Source organism: Aythya marila, assembly GCF_965140915.1.
Source record: "Aythya marila genome assembly, chromosome: 3".
In the NCBI taxonomy this organism is placed as follows: Eukaryota; Metazoa; Chordata; class Aves; order Anseriformes; family Anatidae; genus Aythya; species Aythya marila.
The window spans coordinates 59,498,657-59,524,581 of NC_139044.1; the positions used below are offsets into that span (position 1 = coordinate 59,498,657).

Consider the following 25,925-nt stretch of genomic DNA (forward strand, 5'->3'; position numbering starts at 1 on the left):
ACAGAAAAATGTGTAGTGTTTTGTGAAGGAGTGTGTTTCCAAGTTGGAAGCCATGTGGTCAAAGTTCAAATTGTAGATGACAAAGCTAAACTGATGCTTCCAACCTCGAGTTTCAGATTTTCAGATTTTTGTATGCTTACCTGCTTGATTGCTTAAGGTTCTTTGACTATTTTATTGAAATATCTTGAGCTAACCTGAAGACTACCACAAAAGTAGTTGAAGGCAACATCTATTCTTAAAGGAAGCTTTAAGAATTATTTTTACTCTCACTCAAAAATTTGTCAGGATACTCTTCTTCACTTGATAGAAATCTGCTCATTAAGAGCTTTCTTAAAAGCATCACTACCAATATAGGCAACTTCCTAAGATTGCTTTTATATTCTGTAAAGACACATGGCTCTAAGAGGCATTTTGGGTCTAGATCCTCTTTATCCTCCATAGTAGTAGGTCTCTTTCCATTTACTTAAGAAAAAAGCCTATAAGGCCATTCATTGTAATTTTTGGTATAGGTATTGTCTGTGATGGTAATGTGACATATGTTTATTCTTCTAGGTTATTCCTGCAGCAGGTGAAGAACAGCTTCTGCTGGTTGAGCTAGTTCGCTCAATCAGTGTTATGAGAACTGAGACTGTTATACAAACAGTGAAGGAAGTTTTGAAGCAGCCTCCAGCCATAGCAAAGGACAAGGTATGAAAACTGTAGAAGTGCTACTGATTTATTAAATGTCTTACTAAAGCTTAGAACACTGATGTACATACTTGGTTGGCTTTGTGCATGAAATAATTGTATACCATACTTAGTGTGAAAATTCTGAATATCTAGTAGATCGGTGAGCTTTTGGAGGGAAGTCATGTAAGTCATTGCTGGTTTTGGAACGACTGCAGAATCTTGTTTACTGCTTCTGAACAAAAGTGTTTTGTGGGGATGGCTTCCTTACAAGAGAGAAACCCTAGTATAAGATTGAATTTTCTTTTGGGTGGGAAAGGGAAATGAGGAAAAGAGGAAGAAACAAAAGAAGAATAACTTCATAAAGAGATGCCTTATTGAGGGTTCATAATACCTTGTTAATGAATTAATTTACATATTCAGGCAATGCAGTAAAATAGTGTTTTCATTTTTGCTCTAGCAAGTGGGGAAGGTCTTTTTTTTCTTCCCTGTAACAGTTTTCATTTTTTTCCCCAGAAACATCTTTCACTGGAAGTCTGCATGTTGCAGTTTTTCTATGCTTATACTCAAAGGTAAGTCAAGAAGTTAAACTTTATTCCTGTCACCAAGAAGCAGATGAACAAACTGGATTTCTTTTTATATTTTATAACCCTTAGGAAGAGAAATGGCTTGTGTACTATAAATCATGAAGAAAGATTGGTTTTGAACTGTAGGTGTTATAAAGAAGAAGGAGATTTTTATAAAGTAAACAGGGAAAAGGAATTCCCGAATTCTGCAACACCCTTCTTCCCTGTCTGAAAATTTTTCAGGAAGTCTCCCTACTGTGTAAAGAAAGCTGATCTTACTTGTACTGTAACTCACTGCTACCACTCCAGCCTTTGACTGAAAAGCACATCTTTTGAGTATACTGTTCTTCTGCCTTCTTTCTTTTCTTAATGGCTTGATGTAACCATCTAATATTAAACAGAAAAAAAATAAAAATCTGTAGTAGTGTTGATTAACAATATCTGACAGGTAAACTGTGAGGTAAAAAAGTGAAGAATGCTGAGGAAGATGATGCTATTTTCATTGCTGTCATTGCTGTCTCTATTTTAGGATTCCAGTGACCAGCTTAGTAGATAGCTGGGCAGCACTGCTGCTTCTCTTAAAGGATTCCATCCAGGTTGGTCTTCCAGCTCCAGGACAATTCCTCATACTTGGGTAAGGGTTCTTGATATCTGCAATTTCTAAAGAAGCTCAACATAAGTGTGTGAAATCATACTGAAGTGTTAGTGTGTTGACACAAAGATAAGTGAAAAAGATCTGGAGATGAATCCCTGTTACCTGTGTTCTGTTTCTATTAGCATCTTCTCTGAGGAATGGTTATAGAGAGAGATGAAATTTTTTATTAGAATATTACATAAGACAAGATCTTTATTACCTTACTGGTTATTGGAACCATTCAGGCTCTTTAAACATTAGATTTAAATTTCTGATTTTACTTATTTAATAACTAATAATGCCTAATTTTGGTATATGTAGATTTGCAGCCCACTAGAAAGGATTCATGTTTAGCACAGAAGCTGTTTGTGGAGTATTAGAAATAACATGTTGGATATGTTTTTCTGTATAAAGCATCAAGCACCGTTTTCTTGAATTTCTGGAATTTAACTTCACTAGAAAATTGTTTCTAAAGATACTTGAGTATATTCCAGTAAAATATGTCATAAACTTCATGGTATAATCAAAACTAACTTGCAAATGTATTTCCTAGAATATTGATAAGTAGTAGTGACATTAAGGTTTAGTAAATAAATACTGGGCGTATAAATTTCTTCAGATTTGTCATGGCTTTCAAAATTACTGGTTACAAAATTTACAAAATCCCTATTTGCTTCATTTTTTTTTCAGTGTTCTGAATGAATTTATTATGAAAAATCCGAGCCTGGAGAATAAGAAGGACCAAAGAGATCTTCAGGTAAGATTTTTTTGTAGGCTTTGTTGCTTTAAAAATATTGAACAATAAATGCCTCGTTTGAGAGAATCATATGAATGACAAGGCAGTACCCAAATTATGTTCCTTGTAAAAGTGTTTTTAAGCAATTAGTAAGTGCTAAACAAATTTTAAATATTTATTGTTGGCATGTTGATTGTTTAATTTAGTGTAGTTTCTGAAGGAAATTGGACCTATGTGCTGTCCTTCTCCATTCAGCCCAAGGACTGGTGCTCAATTTTGAGCCAAGTCTGATGGAAGGTGTCCTAAAGATATTACTTTAATTGACTGTTACATAAAAGAAGGATAATTAATGCCCCCCTTGAGAGAGAAACAGCAGCTGGACAACAGCCAAGTGCTGCCAGTTTTCCAGCAAAGCGGGAGGGAGGTTTAGAGGGAGGTCATGAGGTGGGGGAAGAGAGAGAGAGGGAGATGTTAGAAAGGTGGTCACAAGTAAGACGGTAGTGGGACTGGAAGGCAGACTGAGGAAGAGACAAATGTCAAACAGGTTGGTAATAATACTGCCTATATTGAATTTTCTGGTTGTGAAATAATGGAGTCTTGACTGCTTCATTTGATACTTATTTTCCTCAATTAAGTGCATATATTTTTCTTATTTTACATTTTTAGTCTGGAGTGCTTTCTGTAAGCAGGGCCTTGCCTGTTCTTTTAATTTTCTGTCAGTATTTTTCATTCCTAAACTCTTCTTAATGTTACTGTGTTTTCTGAATTCTTTTCTCCTGAGAACAATGGTTTGAAAAATTCTAATGTGGGGCCACCCAGTGTAGTTTTCTTGCTAATTTATAGCAAATAAAATAGGGGTCCTGTTGGTGTTAAAATCTTAGAATTTATTTTGATATGTATGTAGCAGCACTGTATTACAAGCTCATATTCAGATTGGCTTGTTCCCAAATGCTTGATTACTAATGAACATTATTCCTGTTTAACAAGCAGATGTGTGTAGTTAGATGTGTACGTGGTTCAGTTCCAAGATGATGTAATAATATCTTGTTGGAAAGCATGCAGAGCCAACCGCGAGTTAAGCAATTGTTCATAGAATATAACTTCCTTAGCGTTTTCCAGATACTAATTGTGTCTGTGGAGTAATGCTTAGATATCTTCTTAGATACCCTTCTTAGCTATTTTGACATTTATTTGTCAGGAGGTTGCTACCACAACCAGATGTGTGCTCAGAACTGTGGTCAGCATATGTGGTAGGAAGGATTTTATAAAAACGCTTCAGTCCTTCAGGATGTGATAAACACTTACAGATTTTTGTTCTGTTGACTTCAAACCTTTTCTTGAATGTACTAGAATTATCGTATATATCAGTTTTGTCCTCTGGAAAAGCTCTGTAGTAACTTCTACTTACTTCTACTTGGTAATCTGTTGAAGATGATCTTACTTTCTGTGGAGTTCGTTCTTCATCGCTGGCAATATTGAACAGAAGAGATTTAAAGCAGTTCTATACGTAATTACAAAGAGATTTTCAGAAAATGTGTGTCAGGACAACAAACGTAGCCGTTCTGCACAAAGTTCTTAAAAGCTTGTTTATTTGTTGTTTTTTTTTTGTTTTGTTTTCCCCTCTATCAGGATGTAACACACAAGATAGTGGACGCCATAGGAGCAATTGCTGGTTCTTCCTTGGAGCAGACTACTTGGCTAAGACGAAACTTAGAGGTCAAGCCTTCCCCCAAGATTATGGTTGATGGAAACAATGTAGAATCGGATATTGAAGGTGACTTCATTTTCATCTTTTATTGGAAATAAAACTTTTCAATAAACATTAATTATCACACCAAAATGAACCAAGAAGGTAACTTTGTTAATTGAATATTTGTATTTGAAAACATTAAAAATGCTTTGGTATTGTTGAGGCATTAGTGCTTTATGTGGTATGTATGGCAAAGTCTGTGCACATTCAAAATATACACTGTTAAAGTATGCCTGCAAGGTGAATAATGGCTTAAGAAAATTAACTTTGAACTTTTTACTATTATTATCTTCATTTAGACATGTTGTCTCCAGCAATGGAAACTTCAAGCATAACTCCTTCTGTTTATAGTGTCCATGCATTGACCCTGCTTTCTGAGGTAAATACCTCCTCAAGTGTAATAAATGCTGTCTTATAATAATCTTTTATATCGTGGAAAGCTTGGGGAATGAGCTTTGCTGGGAAACAGTGGTATGAGTGCATACGGGTTCCTGTCATATAACAATAAAACTTTGTTGTTAAGATAATTATAAATATTCAGTGAGATGGATGAGAAGAAAAGTGTGCCGTTTCAGATGTGTAGTACAGGGAACTGTTGTGGTGACCCACTTCATGTGTTTTAGTTGTATGTGTTATTTACTGCTGATAATCACAGTCAATCTGTGGATTTTTTTTTCTTTTCTAGATTGCTTTTTAGAATGATTTGTCCGAGAGTTAATGCTTCTGTGTTTTTAACCTCATTTTGTGTTAACAATTAAGGGATATTTTTACTTTGGATTTTGTGTGGTACCTGAAATTTGATCACCTCTATCATAAACTTGAACATTCAATGAAGGACAAAATACAAAAAAATAAAAAAAATAAAATAAAAAAATGCTGTATAGTAAATAACAAGCAGTTTGGGAATTCATGATAACGTAAGTTCCTCACCTTTTGTAGGTTTTGGCTCATCTCTTGGATATGGTTTTCTACAGTGATGAAAAGGAGAGGGTTATTCCTTTGCTTGTAAATATTATGCACTATGTTGTTCCCTACCTCCGTAATCACAGGTATCTTTACAATTTATTCAATTTGTATAGATCTCTACTACCAATTAAAATTTGTTGTTTGATACTTCAGTTGAAATAGGCATGATAAGGATTAGATATCTATTAAAACTTTATGTAAAGCAACAATTTTAAATTGTTTCCTGTTGACTTCTTTTGTTTAGCGCTCACAACGCTTCCAGTTATCGAGCCTGTGTTCAGTTATTAAGCAGTCTCAGTGGGTATCAGTATACAAGGAGAGCATGGAAAAAGGAAGCATTTGACCTCTTCATGGATTCTAGCTTCTTCCAGATGGATGCTTCTTGTGTTAACCAGTAAGACCTTCCTTTTTCTGCTTATATCAGTGTTTGTTTCAAATTTTACATAAACCTTTGAACGCGACAGTGTATGATGTGGTCCAAAACTTCCCAACAGGTCTCTGTTGAGAGAAATTGTAGTGTGTTTTAGATTACCATTTAAATTATGAAACTTACCTACCTAAGCTGTATTTCTTGTGCAGAAGTCTGTTTTTTCAATTTCAATATTTTTCTGAAGTATTTTCTCTGAGAAAAAGAGGTAGACGTTTTATAGTTTCAGATCAAACTGCACCAGGTAAATAGTACCTATATTGCAGAGAGCTCAGATTGCAAATTGTAGCAGAAATGGACCTGTATTAGTTAAAAGAGCAGAAAAAGCTTCCTGTAATTATTTCTTGCTTTTCTGATTTGTATATAATCTTTCTCTTTTAGTTGGAGAGCTATTATGGATAATTTGATGACACATGACAAAACCACATTCCGAGATTTGATGAGTAAGTATTTATTGATGTAGTAGTGACTTCTCTCCAAGGGAAACAAAAAAAAAAAAAACAAAAAAAAAAAAAAAAAAAAAAGAGGGGAAGAATAAGCATCTTGAAGAAAACATTTGTTCAGTGTTGATTTGAATGTGTTTAAATTATTGGATGTTTTTCTGTTTTCTTCAACTATTTGTTTCTAGTGATCTGTAAATAAGATCTCTTGAAGTGAGAGAATTTGAGACCATCCTGGAGCACAGTGAATTTTGCCTTTATGACACAGTTCACTAAACAGAGCAGATTTTTATTTTTTTTTTTTTTACATGTGACACTGAACTCTGCTTAAGGAAAAAAATGATTCTGCGCATTCAAAGCTTATGAGCATCTGTACCTGAAAACTGTCTTTTTAAAAAAGGTGTCTGGTCTGCCACCCAAAGACCCACAGCTATGCTGTGTATAGCTATGAGTTTTCTTTCAATGTATATTTTAAATCTCTATTGTTAAAAGCACAAACTGCAAAATAAGTATCTTCATAATGACTGCTTTTAAGCTATGTTCATGCAATGGAAGTAAGAGTTATTTGCTACTTTAAGTGGAGTGGAAGGGAAATTTGATGTTAGTCTCTGTGCTCTTCATTTTGTGTTTCAGCACGAGTGGCTGTGGCTCAGAGCAGTTCGCTCAATCTGTTTGCTAACAGAGACGTAGAGCTGGAACAGCGCGCTATGCTCCTCAAGAGATTGGCTTTTGCAATTTTTAGTAGTGAGATAGACCAATACCAGAAATACCTTCCAGATATACAAGGTCAGTAAAAATGTAGCAGTTCATGGAGTTTTGGAATCTGATTTTTGACTGAGGAATATTTGTATCACAGGGTAACAGCAGGTAAATTTGTCCCCCAGAATATCTGTGTGCAGTACTGTTTCTGTGGTTGAAGACAAAACTTCTGCAGATTTTGTTCAGAACTCATTCAGTCTGAAATGGTTACAAAGCACGTGAACTTTGATTAGCAGTTCATTTACCTAGATTATTTCACTGATTTGTCATTTTATACCTTGGCTGATGTCCCTGGGCACCTGAAAGGTGCTTTTTGGCATGACATCTGCTTATACCTTGAATGTTCAACTAGGGATAAATACGAAGGCTGACCTTGAAGAGCTTTTGAATTGTTGACTTCTGTAGTGCTTTTTTTCTGCTTTTCTGATTGTATGTCCTATTTATCACTGAAGAATATCTATTCCACTGACCTTTTTAAATGAAGAGATTGGGAATGAGATCTGTTTGATTTTCTAAGATGATGCAAATAGTTACAGCAGCTTCTGAGGTATATTGTCTGCTACTGCTGCCAAGATGAATACCTTGGTCTCTTCCTCCGTATAGAAAGTCAGATGCATCATCTTTCTCATTTCATTTGTTCCAGGACTTATTCTTTGAAATTTCTTTCCCCAGTCAGTCAGTAGCTGCATTTACTATGTTCAAGATACAAGATGCTTTTCAGTGGTCTGAACTGCAAAGTGCATGTGTTGGCTTGACTGATAAATTGCTTTGTTTGCCTCAGTGTTGAATGCTTATAGTTAAATGTCAGTGTCTTATCCCTGTGTAAGATTAATTTACTGTGATGATGCAGCCTTTTAATAATATATACTCTAGCTGTTTGAGCCCTTTTTGTTTTGTTTGGAATCTGTTAACTCCTCTTTTTGGAAGGAGTAAAACTGCAAAACTCCCAGATGCAGTATTGCAGTAATGTGGAGAACTTGACTGAAAATACACAACTGCTATGAAGTTTCTTGCTTTTGTTCCTTGCTTAGTGAAGGTTCCTTTCTCAGTGGTTATTTGCTACAGCTTTATTCTGTCAATGTAAAAGAACATACTGAAGCAATGACATGGCAGATACTTTTTTTTTTTTTTTTTTTTTTAATTAAGAGGGAAGAAAATGCAAGTTGGAATTATTCTGAACTGAGAAAACCTTCTTGGCTTTTTGTTTCAGAAAGGCTGGTAGAAAGTCTCCGTTTGCCACAGGTGCCCACCCTTCATTCCCAAGTGTTCCTGTTTTTCAGAGTATTGCTCTTAAGAATGTCCCCGCAGCACCTTACTTCGCTTTGGCCTACCATGATCACTGAACTGGTGAGTTGCAGTTAGCATACGTGATTTGGAAAAGTGGTGCAACTTTGAGATACAACCCAATTACACAATGTTTAAGAAAATTTCTTCTTGATAGCATGCATGTAACTGAAAGCTGACTTATTTTCATAGTCCGTGTGTCTATTTTTTTCCCAGCCAAATAGAACACATTAGCTTATACTACTGAAGTTCAAATGTCCCCTGAGTTAAATTTGCCTTTACTTTTATTGTTCCATACTGACTCCTTCAAATTCTGCCCATGTACGCGTACCCAATCCAACATTGCCAGTCCCTGTGGCTGCTTCCTTGCTCATTCAGCCTTCTTCCTCCAACAATGAGGCTGAGAAGCTCCTTAAAGAAGGAGTCAGAATCCATGCTGTGTTGGCAGTTAGTGCTCATTCAGATCACATTGTGACTGAAATATTGTAACTAGCTTTATACAAGGCTCTGTTCTCAGCTTTTCTATTTCTCATTTTACTCTGCCTAAGACAGGAGAAACACCTGTTTTCAGAGCTGCTAGCCTCAAATGTTGACCATTTGACATGCTCTTCTGGGTTTTGGGAAGAGGAATGGTGGAGTGCTTGGTGCATCCTGTGGTCCATTTAGCCCGTTAATGAAGTACTTCATAAGGGGCTGGCTAACACAAATTACAAATCAGAATAATTGCTGTTATTTGTTTGATATCTGTTGGTGCCTACTGTAGACAACTAACCACAGATTTAAGCAATAGATGAGAAAAGCTGTATATAATATTTTAAAAATCAAGTGCATTTTTTAGCAGTATCTGCATTGAATTTTAAGCCTGTTAATAGTGTAAGTATTGGAAATCCCATTTACCCTGTGAGATCTGCTAAGAGCTGGGAGCAGCATGGCTCTCCTATCCTTGTGCTGTCCCCTGGTGTTTATGCAAGGTGCAGCAGTCAAGGAACTGCTTCCAGCAGGCAGCACTGTGTTGTCTCCAGGAACTCACACCTGAGCTTAACTGCTTCTTTGTGATTCTTTATTCTCATTTCCTTCAGGCCTTGCTCTCTGCTGGGCTCCCTTTCTAAGAAGTGGAGGGAATTAGCCTCTGAGAGCTTCCCTGGCCATAAGAGAGCCAGGTTCTTGTGCTACTTGAGCTGTACATGAGGGATGAATTTCAGAGTGCCATTGTCCACTCGTAGTTCAGTGGGCATCATCCAGGAATGGAAATAAAGCTCCAAACAATAGTTCCTCTAAGGCTTATTACTCACACTTCCCTACAGCATTTTCCTGGGTTGCAGTCTGTAAAAAATGGTATTAAAATACAGCATTTGATCTTCAGGTACAAGTATTTTTACTGATGGAACAGGAGCTCACTGCAGATGAAGACATTTCCAGGTAATTTACGAACTTCCTGCTTTTTTAGCTTAATACCGGTCTCTTGGCACACTGATGGACAGATGAGCCATTCTTCAGAGTAGTTTGTCTTAGAAACAATTGTCAAGCTCAAATGAAACGGACAAGTGAAGAGTGTTCCAGTCTGACTGCAGTACCAGGAACACATTGTTCAGGGCAAAATAACAACAACAACAAAAAACAACTGTTAGATTGCTCATAAACATCTAGGGTAAATTATGCGTTACAAGTATGTTAGTTCTTAGCGTCTTCCTGGCTAAAACGACCCTGATTTGCAATTAAAATACACATCACATGACTTTATAGTTTTTCTGTATTATGCATATATTTAGATTAAGATTGCGCTTTTTAAAATTCTATTAAAAAAGTGGTTTCTTTTAGTGTTAGAAAGACACAGAGATTAGGCAGAGCTTTTAATTTTGTTGTATTGCCTATTTCTATCGCACCTACCCTCTGTGTAGTGTGGTCTAGTTTCAGTCAGTGTTAGCAATAGACTCAGACTTCTCAAAAGAACAAGAGGAGTTATTTGCCCAAGTCTTGTTCTTCACTTTTTTCCTAGCTTTGTATTCTTTTGAAGAATTTTCTCTAAAACAAAGTAATATCCACATAACGAGTGAGTTAAAACTCCCTCTTAATCTGGATGACTGACAGGAATCAGATACAGTTTAATATATTTTTATTTTTATATCTATATAAACGTTTTATTTATACACACACATACTAAACTCCAGCCATAGCACAGACTTGCAACGTTCTGTTTTGATTTATGGATGTCGAATTTTTTTCGTAAATAAAGAGTTGTGCGTTCATAAAGGCAAGCACAGGAGGAGGATCTTCTCATGATGACTTACCTGTCTGCGGTACTTTATTTTAGGACTTCTGGCCCATCCGTTGCTGGTCTGGAGACAACATACACGGGAGGAAATGGTTTCTCCACGTCCTACAATAGCCAGAGATGGCTGAACCTGTACTTGTCTGCTTGCAAATTCCTGGATTTGGCCCTAGCTTTGCCATCTGAAAACCTTCCTCAATTTCAGATGTGAGTAAAAGATGCTATCGTCTAGGTTTCTGGATGTTTATCTGTGCCTCTTGGTAAAATTCTCATGTTTAAAATCTGCATTTTCCAATTTCTTTTCCCTTTCTGGTTTTCATCCAGAGTAGCCCACAGTCCAACCCCTGCCAATGGCAGAGTGGCCCCCAGAGCAAATGACACTGCCCAGCAGATGATTTCAAGCTGTTTTGATTTAGCCTGTGGCTTGAGATTCTCCACACCTGCGACCTAATGAGTAATACCAACTTAAATGAAATATTTTGTTTTTCAAGTATTTAGTTGCCGTAATGTCTGAGAACCCAAAGTACACCCACGTGTCTCAGTGACTAAGTCATCAGATCAGATGACTGTATGATCCCAGTATGATTTCACTTAAACTACTCCTGTGTGAGCTGACTGGAATACGCAGCAACAAACCTGCTTGTGGAGGGGGCTCCCTAGGTTGGTTTAGAGCAGCAGCGTTCATGCATGCAAACTGCTTGCGCAGTGCCTCTGCGATCCTATTCCATTGGAAAAAAATGAACGTAGAACAATGCTGAAGACTGCAAAAGTGAGAAGCAGCACAGGACAAAACCAAGTATTTCTTCTCTTCCTTGATGCTGCACGGTGGAGATATTTGGTCAGCTCTAATTGACCTGGCATTCTAAAGATCCTCGCGTGTGCTAGAAGGTGGAAGGACTTGCACGCTGTCACTTTGTGACCTGAACTATTCATAAATCTAAAGCTAATCTCAAAGGTTCCTTGATTTGATTTATTTTCTGGGGGTTTCGCTCATAATTCTTGCCAAGCTCTCTGTGCTGTCCTAATCTCCGCTATTAGTCAAACCAGTTTTATTAAGGTCATTAGCACGCCTTTCTGGAAAGACAGCAGTCATGCTGAATCATGCTGTCTCTTAGAGTTCTCACAGAGACTTGGACAGGAGCCCCGAGGACGGAAACTTCAATTTCCTTTATAGTTTATAATGCAGGTAGCCAGTCTTGGCAGTGCAGTGAGCAGAAGGGGAGGGAATGGTTCGTTTTATCCTTTTGGCCTGTGAATAGATAAAATAAATGAATTCTTCCTATCAACCCAGTATATAGAGAATATTTGGCATGTTATTCGAAGTATCACGAACATGCAAGTGTTTTAAGTAACTTAAAAAAAAGTTGACATCCCTAAATACTTCAAGAAATGCTAAAGGAGAAAGACAATGCTACCTTTCTCAGCCGTGTTACCTTCCCCTTTTCAGAATGTGACTTTGCTATTCCTGTCAAATATTGGCTTTTGTTTTTTGTTCCTTTTTCTTTGATATTTAACTAGATTTCCTCATCCTCTCATGTTCTTAGATCCAGCAGAAAAGGCGGCATGTTCAGTAAGGATAATGTCTGCTTGTGTTATCTCGTGACAGGTATCGCTGGGCTTTTATTCCAGAAGCATCAGATGATTCAGGCTTAGAGGTACGAAGACAGGGTACACATCAGAGGGAATTCAAACCTTACGTGGTGCGTCTGGCAAAGCTGTTGCGAAAAAAAGCAAAGGTACGCCACTTCTATCTGGCTCTGCTTTTCAGTGAGACCTTAGTGCTGCAAGTTACTGTATGTCTGATTGTTTATTTCAATGGAGAATGGAAAGGAGCTTATCCAGCATGGGAGATTCCTGCTGGTGTAATCTCAGGCCAGCATCAGACAAAGACATAGGTAGGTTTATTTAAAAAAAAAAAAAAAAAAAAAAAAAAAAAAAAAAAAAAAAGGTCAGTGACTTTGAATAATTTTTTCTGTTCGCTCAATACGGGGTGAGATGACCACGAGGTAATGAATACGGATTTCCAGGCCATTTCTTCTTGGAGCAGAGGAGGACACTGTCGCGTGTAGCTGTGTGTTTTCCTTAGAAAATACTGTTTCTGAGCAAAGTGTTTCAGTTGGCTTTAATTCTGCCTCAGGGCGCTCTGACTAATGCTCTGATTCATGCAGTGGGGTGTTTCTTAGGCTCTGTTGTCCGAGGGGAATGTGCTTAAAAACCTCCTTTGGCACTGCTGGCCATAAACAGAACAACCTGACAGTGCTGTCATTGTCTAGGAGTGTCTTGGCCCCATGAGCCCCTCTCTGCCGTTCCTGGCCAACGCGCTCTTTGGGGCCGGCAACTTCCTGCTGAAACACGGCACCCAACCAACTGCACAGCCTTCAAGGCAGCGTATGATTTCCATATATAAAATGCAGTCTGAAAGTTCTCCTCTTTCCTTCCACAGGACAAACAGGAGGACTTTAAGACGGTGGTTTTGGAGGGATTGGAGATGGCCAAGCATCAGGTGAGGGTGGCCTTTGATGCTTGAGTTGTGAAATAAGCTCACCATAACACCATCACCTCGAGGCCCTGGGTAGCATTTGACTTTCTGAACTGAAAGAGAGGAGTCTTTTTAGAGGACAAAGCGAGCTATTTTTGAAGTGAAGTAATCCTAAGGGCCCTCATCTTTATAGATAGCTCATAAATTTACTTTTAAGTTGGTTTCCTACATGAATAGATTGCAAAAAGTTAGTTTTTTGTTCTAAAAGGAATCGTCTTCGCAAATCCTTGTGAAATTAATTATGCCAAACAGAAAGCAGGCATGAAACAATCCCTAACCCAGTCTCTGTCAAATTAACTGTTGCTTTTAGTATCTAAGGAGGTAGTGGTGTTGGCAAAGATGCTGCTGTGAGGAAATGGCTTGGACAGATTGTATTTCATTGCTCAGAGGCACCGGCGGTGTTTGCACGTGCACCCATGCGGCTGACTGTCAGGTGCGCTGCTGCCGGCCGCGTGCTGGAGCCGCTCCGTGCTCCTCACGGGGTCGTACAGAGCACGGTGGAGACCAGTACTGAAAAGTCTCTCTTCCATGAATCTGATGGGAAACTTTTAAATTACAAAAATTAGCAGTTTCTGTAGGAGGCATTGTCAACTCTGTGTTGGAATGTAGTCTTCCTTTTGTTCTAGCTTATTTTGCAGGCTTTCTTTTCTAGAAATACTTTAGAGAATAAGCAGTATAGCTGCAATAATTGTTTCCTGTGACAGGGAGCCAAACAACCAGACTGAAATACTGAATGTGTTCATATTTAATCTAATTGCTTTGTGAAACAGATGTCACAGGCTCCTGAATTGGAACAGACAGTTGCTTTTATTTGAAGGACAAAAATTGTGTTTGTTAAATACCATTTCTTGAAGAAATCTGCTCAAAGGCTGCGCCATCACTAGTCCTTACCTTATGTTCCACTCCCCTTTGTTCTCCCTTCGGTACTGAGTCTGCTCCTTGGCAGCAGGGCCCACACCCGCGGCGCCTGCACAGCCCGTGGGGTTCTTGGATGCAGAGGCAGGGAGGAGCAGCCCAGAGGCAGGTCAGGACTTGGCCTTTGTGCTGCTCTTCTCCTGCCTTAGGGAGTCAGAAACTGTCCTGCTGGAACCCTGCTTCATGGTGGTAGCTCCCCCATGCTGGTTTGTCAGTAATTCTCCAAATGGAGCATTTACGGTATTGGTAGTGCCTTGCTGTCTAGATTTGAATGTTGTTTTTTGTGAGTCAAACAACAAAAAAAAGAGTAAAGATTCCTAAATGAGCAGCTGGATGTTAGTGCTCAGATATTTTAGCATGCAGACAGTTAAGGTGACCCTGAACAGTTATTCCAGGACACTGACTGCAAGCATTGAGTGTGTGACTGCTGCCTTCAGTGGTGGTGCTCCTGAAGTTCTCCCCCTTGACATTCTCCCCATGAAGTGCAAGGTGTGTAGTCAGGGGCTAGTGGGAACACGCGATGAGCAGCTGAACTGGGTAGCATTGCGAGAACTTCCTGAGGTGCTTGTGAGGTGTCTGCGCAGAGCCTCCAGCTGTGCTAGTTATGATATTTGAAACAGCACCGCCTTTGCTCTTCTGAAAATTTGGAACTCAAGCTACAAAATGAAAATGCTTCACTTCCATTCTAACACCCTGAGGGGTTTATTGTCCCTGCCACGGGCTGTAGGATGCAGCCTGAAGGCTGTCTCAGAAATGCAGCCTGCTTTACAGAGCAGCTAGAGGGGCAGCGCAGGCAAGCGTTCGCCTGGTGCCGCCTCCGAAGGGCTCCAGCCAAGCAAGTAACAGGGAGCAGATCTGCTCCGAAAGCTGCGCGGCAGCCTCTGTGTACTTTGTTGCTGGGATAAATAGTTCTAGAATAAGGAAAAATACTTTATCAGGCATTAGCCTCTTATTTGTGCCTGTATTTCTTCTGTTTTGTCCTGCATTATTTCCTGTTTCTCTCTATTTACAGAAAAACCCAGAAGAGGACAGCTCAGGGAAAACACTAAGCTGGGAGCCAGGCCACTTGCTTTTAACCATCTACACTGTTCGCAGCATTGAGCAGCTTTTGCCTTTCTTTAACGTACTCAGCCAAGTTTTTAACAGCAAAGTCACAAGCAGGTGCGTTGGACACTCAGGGAGCCCTGTCCTTTACCCCAACTGCTTCCCGAACAAGGACATAAAGATGGAGAACCTCAAGCAGTTCTCCAGCAAAGCGAGGCAGAAGATAGAAGAAATGGTGGAGAAGGATTTCCTTGAAGGGGTCATAAAAACGTGAACCAAACCGGTACTGTTCAGCCTACATGTAATGTACCTATTTAAAAGAAATACTGTATCTTTCCCGGGTGTATAGTATTCTTTTCTTACTTTGTATGTAATGAAATACTTAATGTTGTATTTAAGTTAAATATTTGTAAATAAGAGTTCTGGATGTGGCCTGAATCAAGTGTAATTATTGGTGGCTCATATTGATTACGGTGCCTACTATTTACAGTACACATTTTGTTGTCTTGAGTTCTGTCTTAAAAAAAAAATCCTAAAAAATACAAGGTGCACATTTTTTTCAATTTGTTTCTAGTTTATTTGTCTTTTTTTTTTTTTTTTTGATCCGTTGGAACTTGTGCTTATTTCACAATCTCCAGAAGGCCATGCTGAGAGTTAATGCAGTTAGTATCTTTGTCGGAGGTAGATAACTGAAAGACGCGGACGAGCAATGCCTGTGTATTCAAAAAGTGTTCCATCCCGTTAGCTCAGCCCCTTCACACTGAGGGGGAGTAGGAAAGGTAACAAAAATCAGACTTAAAAATGATCATAAACACTATATTACAGCAACTGTTTTTTTAAGCCGTATGTTAATTTCATAAAAAAAAAAAATTATTGCAATAAGACCTATTATTTGGAAACACTCTCTCATTATGGTGTTGCCCCTGAAATGAACTCAGGCTCCAGCCCAGCGCAGCCTTTGGGTGTTTGGGCAGCAGAGGAGCTGTTTGTGCAGCCATCCCAGGGCCCTCAGGGTGGGGGAGCCGGCCTTCAGGCACAGCCTGACAGCCTGTGACTCAGGGAGGGGGCAGGGAATTCGTCACAGTAACGCTAAAATATGAATGCAGCAGTTAGCCTAGGAGAGTCATGGTAATCAGTGAAAGCTGGTCCCTTTTAATTAATCCCTTTTAATTAATCTGAGTACCAGCTGCTGAATGCTGCAGTGTCATTATGTACCTGTTACTGCCTCATGTCAGAATGCAGCCTGTGCCTGGCTGCTGTAAGGCTGAAGGGAGCCTCCCCTCCAGTTAGCCTCCACTGGAGCTGCTGGGAGCTGCGCTGCTGGCAGTGGAGCAGGTGGTTCATCAGCTCTGCTCTGGACGTGAACCACCCCCGGATGCTGAGCAGTGACACACCCGGAGTACAGCTGGTGCTGCCAACAGGTCAGTGTCAGGCATCGAACACCCTTCCTCTCCCATCCTCCAGCAGTAAGAGGTAAGGTGTATCAGAGGTAAGAAATAACCGGAATAACATTCTGCTCAGTTCTGATTAATCCTTGTGACAACCAAGAAGAGGTCAGTACATCCACATTAGCCAATGGTAGGGAAATGATTATTTAAAAAAAAGTAGTTTTATGAACTTCAGGTGCAGTCGTATTGTTATAGCGGCTGGGGAGGTGCTCCTCTTCCACCGGCGAGGTGGTAAACGGCCAGGCTTACTTCATGGGCAAGGGCATCAGCATTCTCCTGTGGAATATTGTGAAGTTAGTTACACCGGTGTCAGGAGTGGAAGTTTAGAATAAATTTAGAATGAATATGCAATGCTACAGCCAGAGCCTTGAACAGTACTTGCATGAACTAACTGTTTTTCCCCTATTTCTGTGTCATGTTGAGGTGCCTTACGCAACTGTGGTCATGAAGATGGGGGTGTGAGCTATGACTGAAGAGCTTTGGGTGGCAACTTTTGCAACTTTTAAGTTCACATATGGATTAATTCTTAAGAGCATCCAAAGTTTGCTTTGATTTTTTTTGCCTCTTAAGAAATCATGCAGTTAACGGCTGCCTAGGTAACTTTTGTCTCAATCCTCAGTTCTCAGAAGGTTGACTTTCTTTTCAAAATTTAGCATCAAATCTGCCTTTGGAAATATCTGACTTCAAGAGTTAGATGTTAAGAACATTAAACATCGCTTTTATAAATCTAAGAAAAGCTGAAGAGATCTTCTTTTGATCACTAAGTTGTTTGCTAAGTCTGGTACCTGTTGCATTTGATGTAATAAACAACTTCTGTGTAAGCACTGGGGAGTGGTAAAGTTCTGACCTGTGTGTCTGCCTCGGCGTATATCCTAACAACATCTTCTGTTCCCGATGGACGGACAAATGCTCGCGAGAACTTGTACTTCTTCACCAAGGCATCGATTTTCTCTTGTAGCCCTGGAGGTGTAACTGCCCGTCTTTCTGCATCTGTTGTGTCAATAACTTGTCTGTCGGCAACCTGCAACAGAAACAGACTTCCTGCTACAGCAAGCGAATGGATTGCCCTGCGGGCAGAATGAAGCAGGCCACTGCTAAGAGGGCTTTAGGCTTTGGTGTGTGGCACTGTCGGAACCAGAGCACAGTTTGTCCCATTGCCTGTGGCTAACTTAAGGACAGTTCCTCTAAGTGGCACAGGAAGAAGAGTCCAGCTGCTGAGCAGGCAGGGGCCTCAGAAAAATGGGACAGTTAAATTTTGACCTATAGCAGAGCAACACTTGAGCCTGTCTCTCTCACCCAGAATGCTCAGATCTTGTCAGCCACAGGCAAAGTGGAACAGAAGTACTGATTTACAAGGTGGAATTCTATTTTCCTGTAAGCATATTTCCAAGAAACGCACATAACTTACCTGAACTTTGAGCAGCCGGTTTGGGAAGTCGGTGTAGAAGGCATCCCACTGGTGCACAGTCAGACCTTTCAGGGACAGGATGGCTTCGATCACCAGCATGTCTGAGATGGCGTCACCCACCGTCTGTGAGCAGGGAAGAAAGGGAAGAGCTGGAGAACTCAGCAGTGCAGAAATGAAGGCATGATTTGATCAGTTAGTTTCCACCTGAAGAAAGCGAAGGCACAGGCAGCCCACTTGTCTTGGTTTTGGTAGGATTTTATTTTTCTCCTGTTTTTCTACATGCTTTATTTGTGGTAAGGAGAACTGCAGCACACTTGTGCAACTTTCCTACTGAGAACCGGCACCTCACCTCTGTTCTGGGGTTAGGATGCTTAAAGCTGGCCCCTGAAGTGTGACTGGGCACTACTCCCAGAAAAACACTGGCTGTGCTAGGACACATGGGGATTCCCATGGCTGCACAGACAAGGGAATGTCTCCACCGAAAACATCAGTGGAAAACATCAGCTCAAAGATTACTTGCTATTGAATCGTGAACAAGTCCCATATTATCACTAGGTTCTTCTGCCATCCTATTCTCTCCTTTGATTCTGAACCCAGAAGCCTACACCAGACTAAAGCATTCTGCATCCATTCCTGAGAAAGTTTTACATCTTTCTGAAGACTGCTACTGCCCCTTTCCTCTTGCCTTCCATCATGCCATGCTACTTCCTGCTCCAACTGTCCCTGAACAGTGTTAGCCCCATGACCATCCTCATAGTGATTTATTTCCCTCAGCTTTTACCTGATTAATGAGGTCAATCAGGTTTTCAAGCACCTTCGCTGCTTCTCTTTTTGCATCATCTTTCTCTTCTTTTGCCAGTTGTCTTATTGTATTTTCAGCAGCTTTGCTGAAGAGCACCTAGAATTAAAAAAAAAAAAAAAAAGAAAAGCTTGTCAAGACCAGCCCACATCAAGGAAGAAAGCCGACATAGCAAGGGGGAAAAAGAAGAAAGCCTTCTCCCACTTAGGCCAACCCAAATAATTGTCATTAAGGTTTGCTTCTATTAATTCACTTCCCCTCCACAGAACAGAAAAGGCAGTGGCACTGCTATGATAAAGAACGAAGGCAGAAAACGAGCCTGCTCTTAAGCAAGGAGAGAAAAATCTCATTGATAACTGTAAGAAGACAGTGAAAAGACCTAATTCTCAGGCTAATTTGACACTTTTTGTATGTCTTGGCTGCAGATATGATGCACTGCATGCTCGTACTTACTGTCCCGTGTCCATTTGCCTCAAAATAAACACCAACATCAAACTCCTGAGCCTTGTGATGCAGGTGTTTCACTCCAGTTTTGACACAGTGAACAGGCACCTACAACCCAGGGATATACAGAGAATATAAACAGTGTTACAGACTCACTCTGGTCAGCAGATGGTAACTGCAGCTGAAGTGACAAACAAATGTCACAAATGAAGTGACAAACAAACTAACCACACTGCGTTTCACAGCTACTGAGCTTCCAAGAGCTTAAATTATCCGTTACTTCAGCAAACTGCATGAAAAAAAGAGGATTTCATTTCTTCAAATGGAAATAAAGGTTGATTCAAAAACAAAAACCACAACCAAGGAAATCCTAATTTTGTTTTTAAAAAAAAAAAAAAAAAAAAGTTTGGCAAAAGTTAAAGTAGTGAAAGCTGACTAGCACTTTTCAGCTTTGTTCTTCCAAATCTCCTTTGCCACTAATTTATTAACTGCTGCAGGTTTTAAAGAGTCATTTGTTTTAGCCGAGGTTAAGCTTTCCTAATGATCATGTTACACTTACATGAAAAGTAAACAACATCAGCAGAACACTACCAGGGATAAATTAGAGAATACCTGCAGTGTTTCCTCAAGGTACCGTGTTGAACTCCCATTGGCATAGGCTGTTTGTATTACTGCCATCTTCAACGTCTGTCCCACCTGAGCAAACCAAAAAGCAAAGCACTTTACTGTCCCCAGGAACACAGTCAGAGGGGCAGGGCAAGTGGAAGGAGAATCAGAATACGTGTGCAGGTCTGGATCTACGTTCTCCTACAGAGCCTTAAAACTCCTGGGTATCAGGGCATTAGCTCACACATCAGAGAGCATCCACACTTTTAAGACAACAGGAATCTTATTCAACTCTTTGTGTTTGACAGTTTCTGTGGCTGGCTTGAAGCAGCGCTCCACTCAGGGACCTTGGGCTCTGCAAACTGAGCATCCATCATTAACACCAAGACTAGGAGAATTTCTGAAAAAGCATGATTTATTTTTTGTTTGTTTGTTTCTTTGTTTTTTTTCCCTCTATTCCCTGGGGAGGATGGATGCTGTGCTACGGATACTAGTTTTAGAATGATGTCATACAAACCCCATGGCTGTCATAAGTTCTCATGCAAGTAGAATGCTCAACATTTATCCAGTTTCATAGAAGCACTGAGTACTGAACCCAAAAAATAATGAAAGATATTAAAATAAGAGAATGGAAAATCACTACGTTCAACACAAAGTGGAAAAGTTCTCTCACTAAGAAAAGCTTCAAGGTTCAAATTTCAGTGCTCAAATAAAAATCTGGAGCCTGGGAGTCACAGCCTTATAAAAAGTAACATTTTTGCCATGCCAACGAGGTACAAAACATCTCTTCAAAGCAGGTTTACTTTAGGTATACGTAAAAAAAACACATGGGTACAAACTAACATAGCTCTTTTCAAGTATTTTACACTTTTCTCTATTCAAAGCATGAGCATTCAATTCATACATTAAAGTTACCTTGGCAAGAAGTTCTTTAAGGAAGATACTAATTAAAGTTGCTATTTTATCTCCATCTATGAGGTGAAAATGGCCAGCTGTGTCCGTGTAGTAATACACAATTCTATCTGCATCGCCATCGAACGAGCAGCATCTCTCATTAGGCTTCATGTCTAGCCCTAGTGCACAGAGTTAGAAATGCGAGTTAGAGATGGGAGAAAAGGTTACAACACGTTTAAATTAGCCCCAGTGCAGATCTCGTCCAGAAATTGGCTCTGTGCAGACACACACAAAATCAATGGTCAAAAACTGATACTGCTTTTACCAAGAAGCTTGCAACAGTGACGCTGTACTAAATGGCTATAGTTTACTAAACTACTACAGCTTAGACTTCTTAATTGTATTCTGTTCCCACCTGACAAACCCGTACCGCCACCTCGCTCCCGTTGGCACCCGAGGCACTGTCCCAGCAGAAGGCAAACAGACGCCCATCAGCAACACCGTCACCGCAGTAGTTGCGGCAAGAGAGCCCGCAAACCCCAACACTGGTAAAACAACCCCACTCCAAAGCAACCACCAGCAACCCTCAGAGCTGAACAAAACCCGTAAGTAGATGTGGTGGCCTGAGAACACCTCATGCTTCGCTGGCTCGCTATCCGATTTATTCAGCAGTGTGTCTAACACACGCTGAGTGCCAGCCTCAAAACCTCTCTAGGCTTAGTGCCAATACAGAAGTGGCTAGGAAGCAGTCACCATATGACAAAGCAATGGCACATGAAAATGAAATGCTCTTTTATTAAGGTACACCTGGTTTTTCTTCTCCAAGATGCTGACCAAGACCCTTCCTTGTGTTAATCTGAGTTCACTTCTCAGGAACACTGCATCTGGCCATCCCTAGGCTGATTTCAGAGCCCATTAGGAGCGTAGCTCGGAGCTCCAAAGGATGCTCCGCACCCTGCAACCCCTTCTTGGGGGAACAGACTTCGCACACAAGCAGACCAGAAAACCCGCCCACGCTGCTGACACCTTTTGTCCTGCGAAGCGCAGGAACCCCAAATGTGCCTGCAAGCAGCATGCAAGGGGGCAATGCTGCTGTACCGCCGTGTCCAGACATGGTGAACAGCTGAGGCGAGGGTGCAGCTGTTGACTGGAGAGCCCGGTTTAGCCTCAGGTAATCTAATATTCAAAGCAGCCTCTGTTCTCCCACTTCAGGGATTTTCCTTGCTGCTCTCTGCAGGCAGCTGGTTCAAGTCATCTTCCCCTGGGTGAGGTCAATCCGTCAATGTGCTGGCACCAAGGCGTTAATTACACCGGCTCTTTCTCAGGAACCTGGGAAAGCCTCTGCGAGCCCAGCCCACAATATCAACGTTTCCTGATAACACACTGGGAGATAAAACTAAGCTCGTGTCCTCGCTGATCCTTGGGCTCCACCAGCTTAACATTCAGGTCACTTATCAGCCCATCACAGATCTCCAAACAATTTTGACCTAGGATTGTGCCCAAAACTGCCAGAGGACTCCCTCTTTCCATCATGCAAGCAGAACCATTCATAGAGTCGCTAAGTAAGAAAGCAGGGAGCTCAGCTCACCTGCAGCTGCTACACCCTGCACTTTCAGATCTGGAGAGAAGATAAATAGATATAAAATTACTGACTATGTACCTTTAGGTGGCTTCTGGTGAACTTTTACAAAATCTGCACCGCACAAGTGATTGAGTTTCTCCTTGGTTCCGTCGTTATAGATGTGAACTAGCACCTCCTTTGGGAGGTAGGGCTGCATCTCCGACAGCTTCAGGGCTCCGATACCATTGGCACAGTCAATCTTCAGATGCCGCTGACCCTCTCCAGAGCCGGGAGACTTGGCAAAGGAAGAAAGGCAAAGGGAACTCATACCCGAGTGACACCATAGGCACCCTCACCACACCCGGAAACATGCTGAATTCCAAATTTCAGACCCAAACAGGCTAACAATCAGGACATACCCATTTCGTACACTTGCAAGAAGACAAGAACCAGTATTCACCTTTTTTATCAGTTCCATAAAAGCTTTGGAGAGTTTTTGGTAATAACCTTCCAGTGTTGGTTTCCCGTACTGCCCCCGGGTGTTCTGACAGCAGACCACGTAATGTAGCTGTGGTGTGGTCACCAGACCATAATCTAACATAAAACAAAGGGCACAATATTCAAAAATACAACACTGAATTAATTCCTCCTTAAAAGCAGTACGCTATTTCCTATTCTACAGTAACCAAACACAACACAGGAAACACACAAGAAATTTTTCAAGTTCTGCTAAGAGAAGATGAACCCCCTTGCATTAAGGCAATCCAACTCTTCCGAAAGAAGAGTGTTACACGCCGAAGTAGAAATGGCATCAGGGCTGCTGCATTAGGTCTACACAGCAGGGTCACATTTACACGGAAACCTGACATCAGACTAGAACCACAAAAGCTCAACATACCGTGGTACTGGCCGCCCAGAACAGAGACACCATCTATTACCGCCTGTGAAAGCTTCTTGCTGCTTGGTCTGGAAAAAAAGAAACACAGCTGATAACCTTTACAGGAAACACTTGTGTGGTTTGGAAAGGAAACGCATGTGGAAGATGACTATGGAAAGCAGGTTTCCTGCCAGTGGACTTAGATTCAACATGAAGAAATCCATACCTTTCTCTACTGAAGGGGTCAACAATAAAAAAAATTTACAGTCACTAGGCCAAAGAACTGTGGAGATGAGTAAACTTCAAAACACACCTGGATGTGACATGGTGCCCACAAAACAGAACACTGAAGTGTTCAATTCAGAAGCAGTGCTAGGAAGTTCTCGTAATTATCAGAGAAGCTAATACAGCAACAATGTTGGAACGCCTCTGTTGATTGCTATCATCACAAAGCAGTGCCAAAGGCCCAACGTGGCTGCTGGGTGCTTAGCTCTCTGCAGTCCTCAGGAACAAGCTGCTGGCACCTCTGTAAAAGCAGCATACACCTATTTTGTGATTACCTGGTGTCTCTACCAAGAAACACTGAAGCGTCTTTTTGCTGGTTCACTGCTGCTTTTTGGCAGATCTCAGTTAGTGTTTTCTGTAACTCTTGCTCCTCTGCATTTGCTAGCTGGGTGGCATATTCCTCCCAGGAGGGGTGCAGCATTTCACCGAGAGGATCAACCAGCTTCACACCGTTATCTTCCTTAGAAGGAAACAGAACAGAACACACTAAGCCTAAAAGTGGGCAACTTAAAAGCTCTTTGAAGACAACTGACACAAGGCTTAATCACATTGCTTCTTTAAATATGGAATGTTTCTGGAAAGCCATAGCTTAGCTATTTATTCCAAGCTCCAACAATCCCCCAAAGTAATATAAGCAGCCTATGAAGTCACAGATTCCCACTCCCTTATAATTTTGGCATCAAGTTCATTTGACATTAGAATGTCTTAAGGAATACTCCATAGCATCAGCAGTCTAAGAGTCTAAGTGTTTGGTTTGTAACTGCTGCATTTTACTTTTTTATTTTTTTATTTTATTTTATTTTTTAACTACCAGATTTTGCTCAAATGTTCATCTTTTCAAGGGTACTCCTGGCCTTGCCCATGTTACAAATTTCCTACATTGCAGCATTTACTTCTCCACATGACAGCAAATGAACCCTCCCATATTTTCAAGGAAAAGCAATGTTAAACATGCCACAGATCATATTTCAAGGAAGCAGGCTGAACACACCCCTTAAGGATGTGCAGGTACCTGCAGGACATGACCTCTGGGTGCTTTTTGTTCCCATTATTGTGAGGAGCTTTGATTCCACCAGTGACCCCATCTGATGTCTTTTAAAATAAAAGGTTGTTCTTACTTCAGGATTGTGAGATGCTGTAACCATGACACCGATGGTAGATCCTGTGGCTCGCGACCTGAGAGCTGCCAGCAAGCCCATGCGGAACATGACGTGGTCGAGCTGCTCTGCCTTGCTGCGGAACCCAGCAGTGCCATACTGAAGGGTGAGTCCAGCAGGCTTAGGATGCAGCGCTGAGTATTTTTTCAGTGCTTCAAAATCCATTTCTAGAGAAGGAAGCAGCAGAGATGCCTGTGAGAGAAGCCAGTCATTAAAGTTAGTTTCACAGTTTGCACTTCATTTAATTTTGAAGGCCACGGATATCTTAAACTGAGGGCAAGACAATACCATCAATAGCCCATAACCCCCTTGGAGGGACTGTGGGGAAGGCCACTACGGGAGCAACCCATGAAGGAGCCTCTGCTTTCCCAGTGCAACACTAGATAACCAGAGCAGGGCCAGATCTCACCAGATCACAAGACAATGAAGCGATTTAGCCGAGGAGCTCTGAAATTCTCAGTTGTCCACTGGCAGGGCTCCCAGCAAAGCTCTGGCAAAGGGCCGACCGCTTCCCACTTCATCACTAGCCACTCATTGCGCCTGGCCACGGCTCCACGCACCAACCCTTGAGCCCTGATGCAGCCCGCCGCCCCTCTTCTTACCCTCAGGGGTAATTGCAGGGAAGCTCCGGGCAGTGTCAGCGGGTGTCTTCTTCGGGCTGCGGCTCAGCCAGATGCGTGAACGCGGACAGAACACGACAGAACACGACAGCCCTCGGGCCGCTCCCAGGACCCGTAACGCTGGACGGGCTCTGAGCACCCCTCCAGGAGCAGCCCCCCGGGGCTCAGCCGCGTCGCTTGCAGGGGGGGGGCTCCCGGACTCACCGCCCTCCTCTTCCGGGCTCAGCGCAGCCACGTAGCAGCCGAGCTCCGCCCGCTCGGCAGCCGGCGCTGACGGGACGCCCGGCGGCGGCTGCGAGCCCCCAGCCCGCAGGCACAGGGGGTGAAGGAGCGATGGAGGCTGCCCCCGCCCCGCCTCGCCTCAGCGAGGCTCTCCCTGAGGCAGCCCTCGCGCTGCGACCGTTAAGCTTCAAACGGCGGCGACCGTTGGTGCTGCCCCCGCCACTAACCCCAACGGCCGCCGGTGGCCGGGAGCCCGGCGCGCGTGCGCGCCCCCGCCCGCCTCATGGCGGCTCCTCTGAGGGACGAAAATAAAGAGAAAAGGAAAAGGAGATCAGGCACGATAACCTCAATTTTCTCCTGGTCTAAAATGCACGTTTGCTTTTTATCCTCTATAATCCTGAGGATGCGTCATCTCCTAGAGTCAATACGTGCTTAAAAGAATGACAATACCTCTATATACAGTGCGTACAATCATAAACACTTCATAAAATGTTTGGCTTTTTTTGATAGATCCAGCAACTGGGCTGAATTCATTGATCAGATGCCCATTAGGTAAGGGGCGAGATTCTCCAAAGCCACTTTCCGCTTTATTTTGACACATTAATGCGG

The 25,925-nt window shown here is 41.6% G+C and overlaps 2 protein-coding genes across 9 annotated transcripts in view; one reads left to right on the top strand and one right to left on the bottom strand.

The window, feature by feature from the left end:
• The window catches only part of DOP1A (DOP1 leucine zipper like protein A), a 62,454-nt gene extending 46,023 nt beyond the window's left edge, over window positions 1-16,431 (top strand). For 3 of the 6 annotated variants that reach the window (XM_082756098.1, XM_082756100.1, XM_082756099.1), the window contains 16 exons: window positions 553-687; window positions 1,183-1,238; window positions 1,762-1,866; window positions 2,557-2,623; window positions 4,232-4,376; window positions 4,652-4,731; window positions 5,292-5,401; window positions 5,563-5,712; window positions 6,127-6,188; window positions 6,819-6,971; window positions 8,155-8,291; window positions 9,592-9,647; window positions 10,540-10,704; window positions 12,104-12,233; window positions 12,941-13,000; window positions 14,964-16,431. In XM_082756098.1, the coding sequence (XP_082612224.1) occupies window positions 553-687; window positions 1,183-1,238; window positions 1,762-1,866; window positions 2,557-2,623; window positions 4,232-4,376; window positions 4,652-4,731; window positions 5,292-5,401; window positions 5,563-5,712; window positions 6,127-6,188; window positions 6,819-6,971; window positions 8,155-8,291; window positions 9,592-9,647; window positions 10,540-10,704; window positions 12,104-12,233; window positions 12,941-13,000; window positions 14,964-15,269 (1,917 nt within the window). In that variant the 3' untranslated portion in view covers window positions 15,270-16,431. The remainder of the gene's footprint in view (window positions 1-552; window positions 688-1,182; window positions 1,239-1,761; window positions 1,867-2,556; window positions 2,624-4,231; window positions 4,377-4,651; window positions 4,732-5,291; window positions 5,402-5,562; window positions 5,713-6,126; window positions 6,189-6,818; window positions 6,972-8,154; window positions 8,292-9,591; window positions 9,648-10,539; window positions 10,705-12,103; window positions 12,234-12,940; window positions 13,001-14,963) is intronic. The other 3 variants (XM_082756101.1, XM_082756102.1, XM_082756103.1) reach the window with 2 other exon arrangements.
• A 137-nt stretch (window positions 16,432-16,568) lies between these two features.
• PGM3 (phosphoglucomutase 3) lies at window positions 16,569-25,528 on the bottom strand. 3 transcript variants are annotated; one of them, XM_082756105.1, is made up of 13 exons: window positions 25,077-25,528; window positions 24,436-24,641; window positions 23,593-23,777; window positions 23,054-23,121; window positions 22,616-22,749; window positions 22,255-22,450; window positions 20,616-20,773; window positions 19,707-19,790; window positions 19,104-19,202; window positions 18,633-18,749; window positions 17,852-17,974; window positions 17,291-17,464; window positions 16,569-16,719 (listed from the first exon to the last, which is right to left on the bottom strand). In XM_082756105.1, exons 2-13 carry the CDS (start codon window positions 24,637-24,639, stop codon window positions 16,633-16,635), a joined length of 1,629 nt encoding a protein of 542 aa, XP_082612231.1. In that variant the 5' UTR covers window positions 24,640-24,641; window positions 25,077-25,528; the 3' UTR covers window positions 16,569-16,632. The 3 variants fall into 3 exon arrangements, with proteins under 3 accessions (XP_082612231.1, XP_082612230.1, XP_082612232.1); XM_082756104.1 differs by having other exon boundaries at window positions 24,436-24,666; XM_082756106.1 differs by lacking the exon at window positions 25,077-25,528 and adding an exon at window positions 24,884-24,899.
• Between the last annotated feature and the right edge of the window lie 397 nt (window positions 25,529-25,925).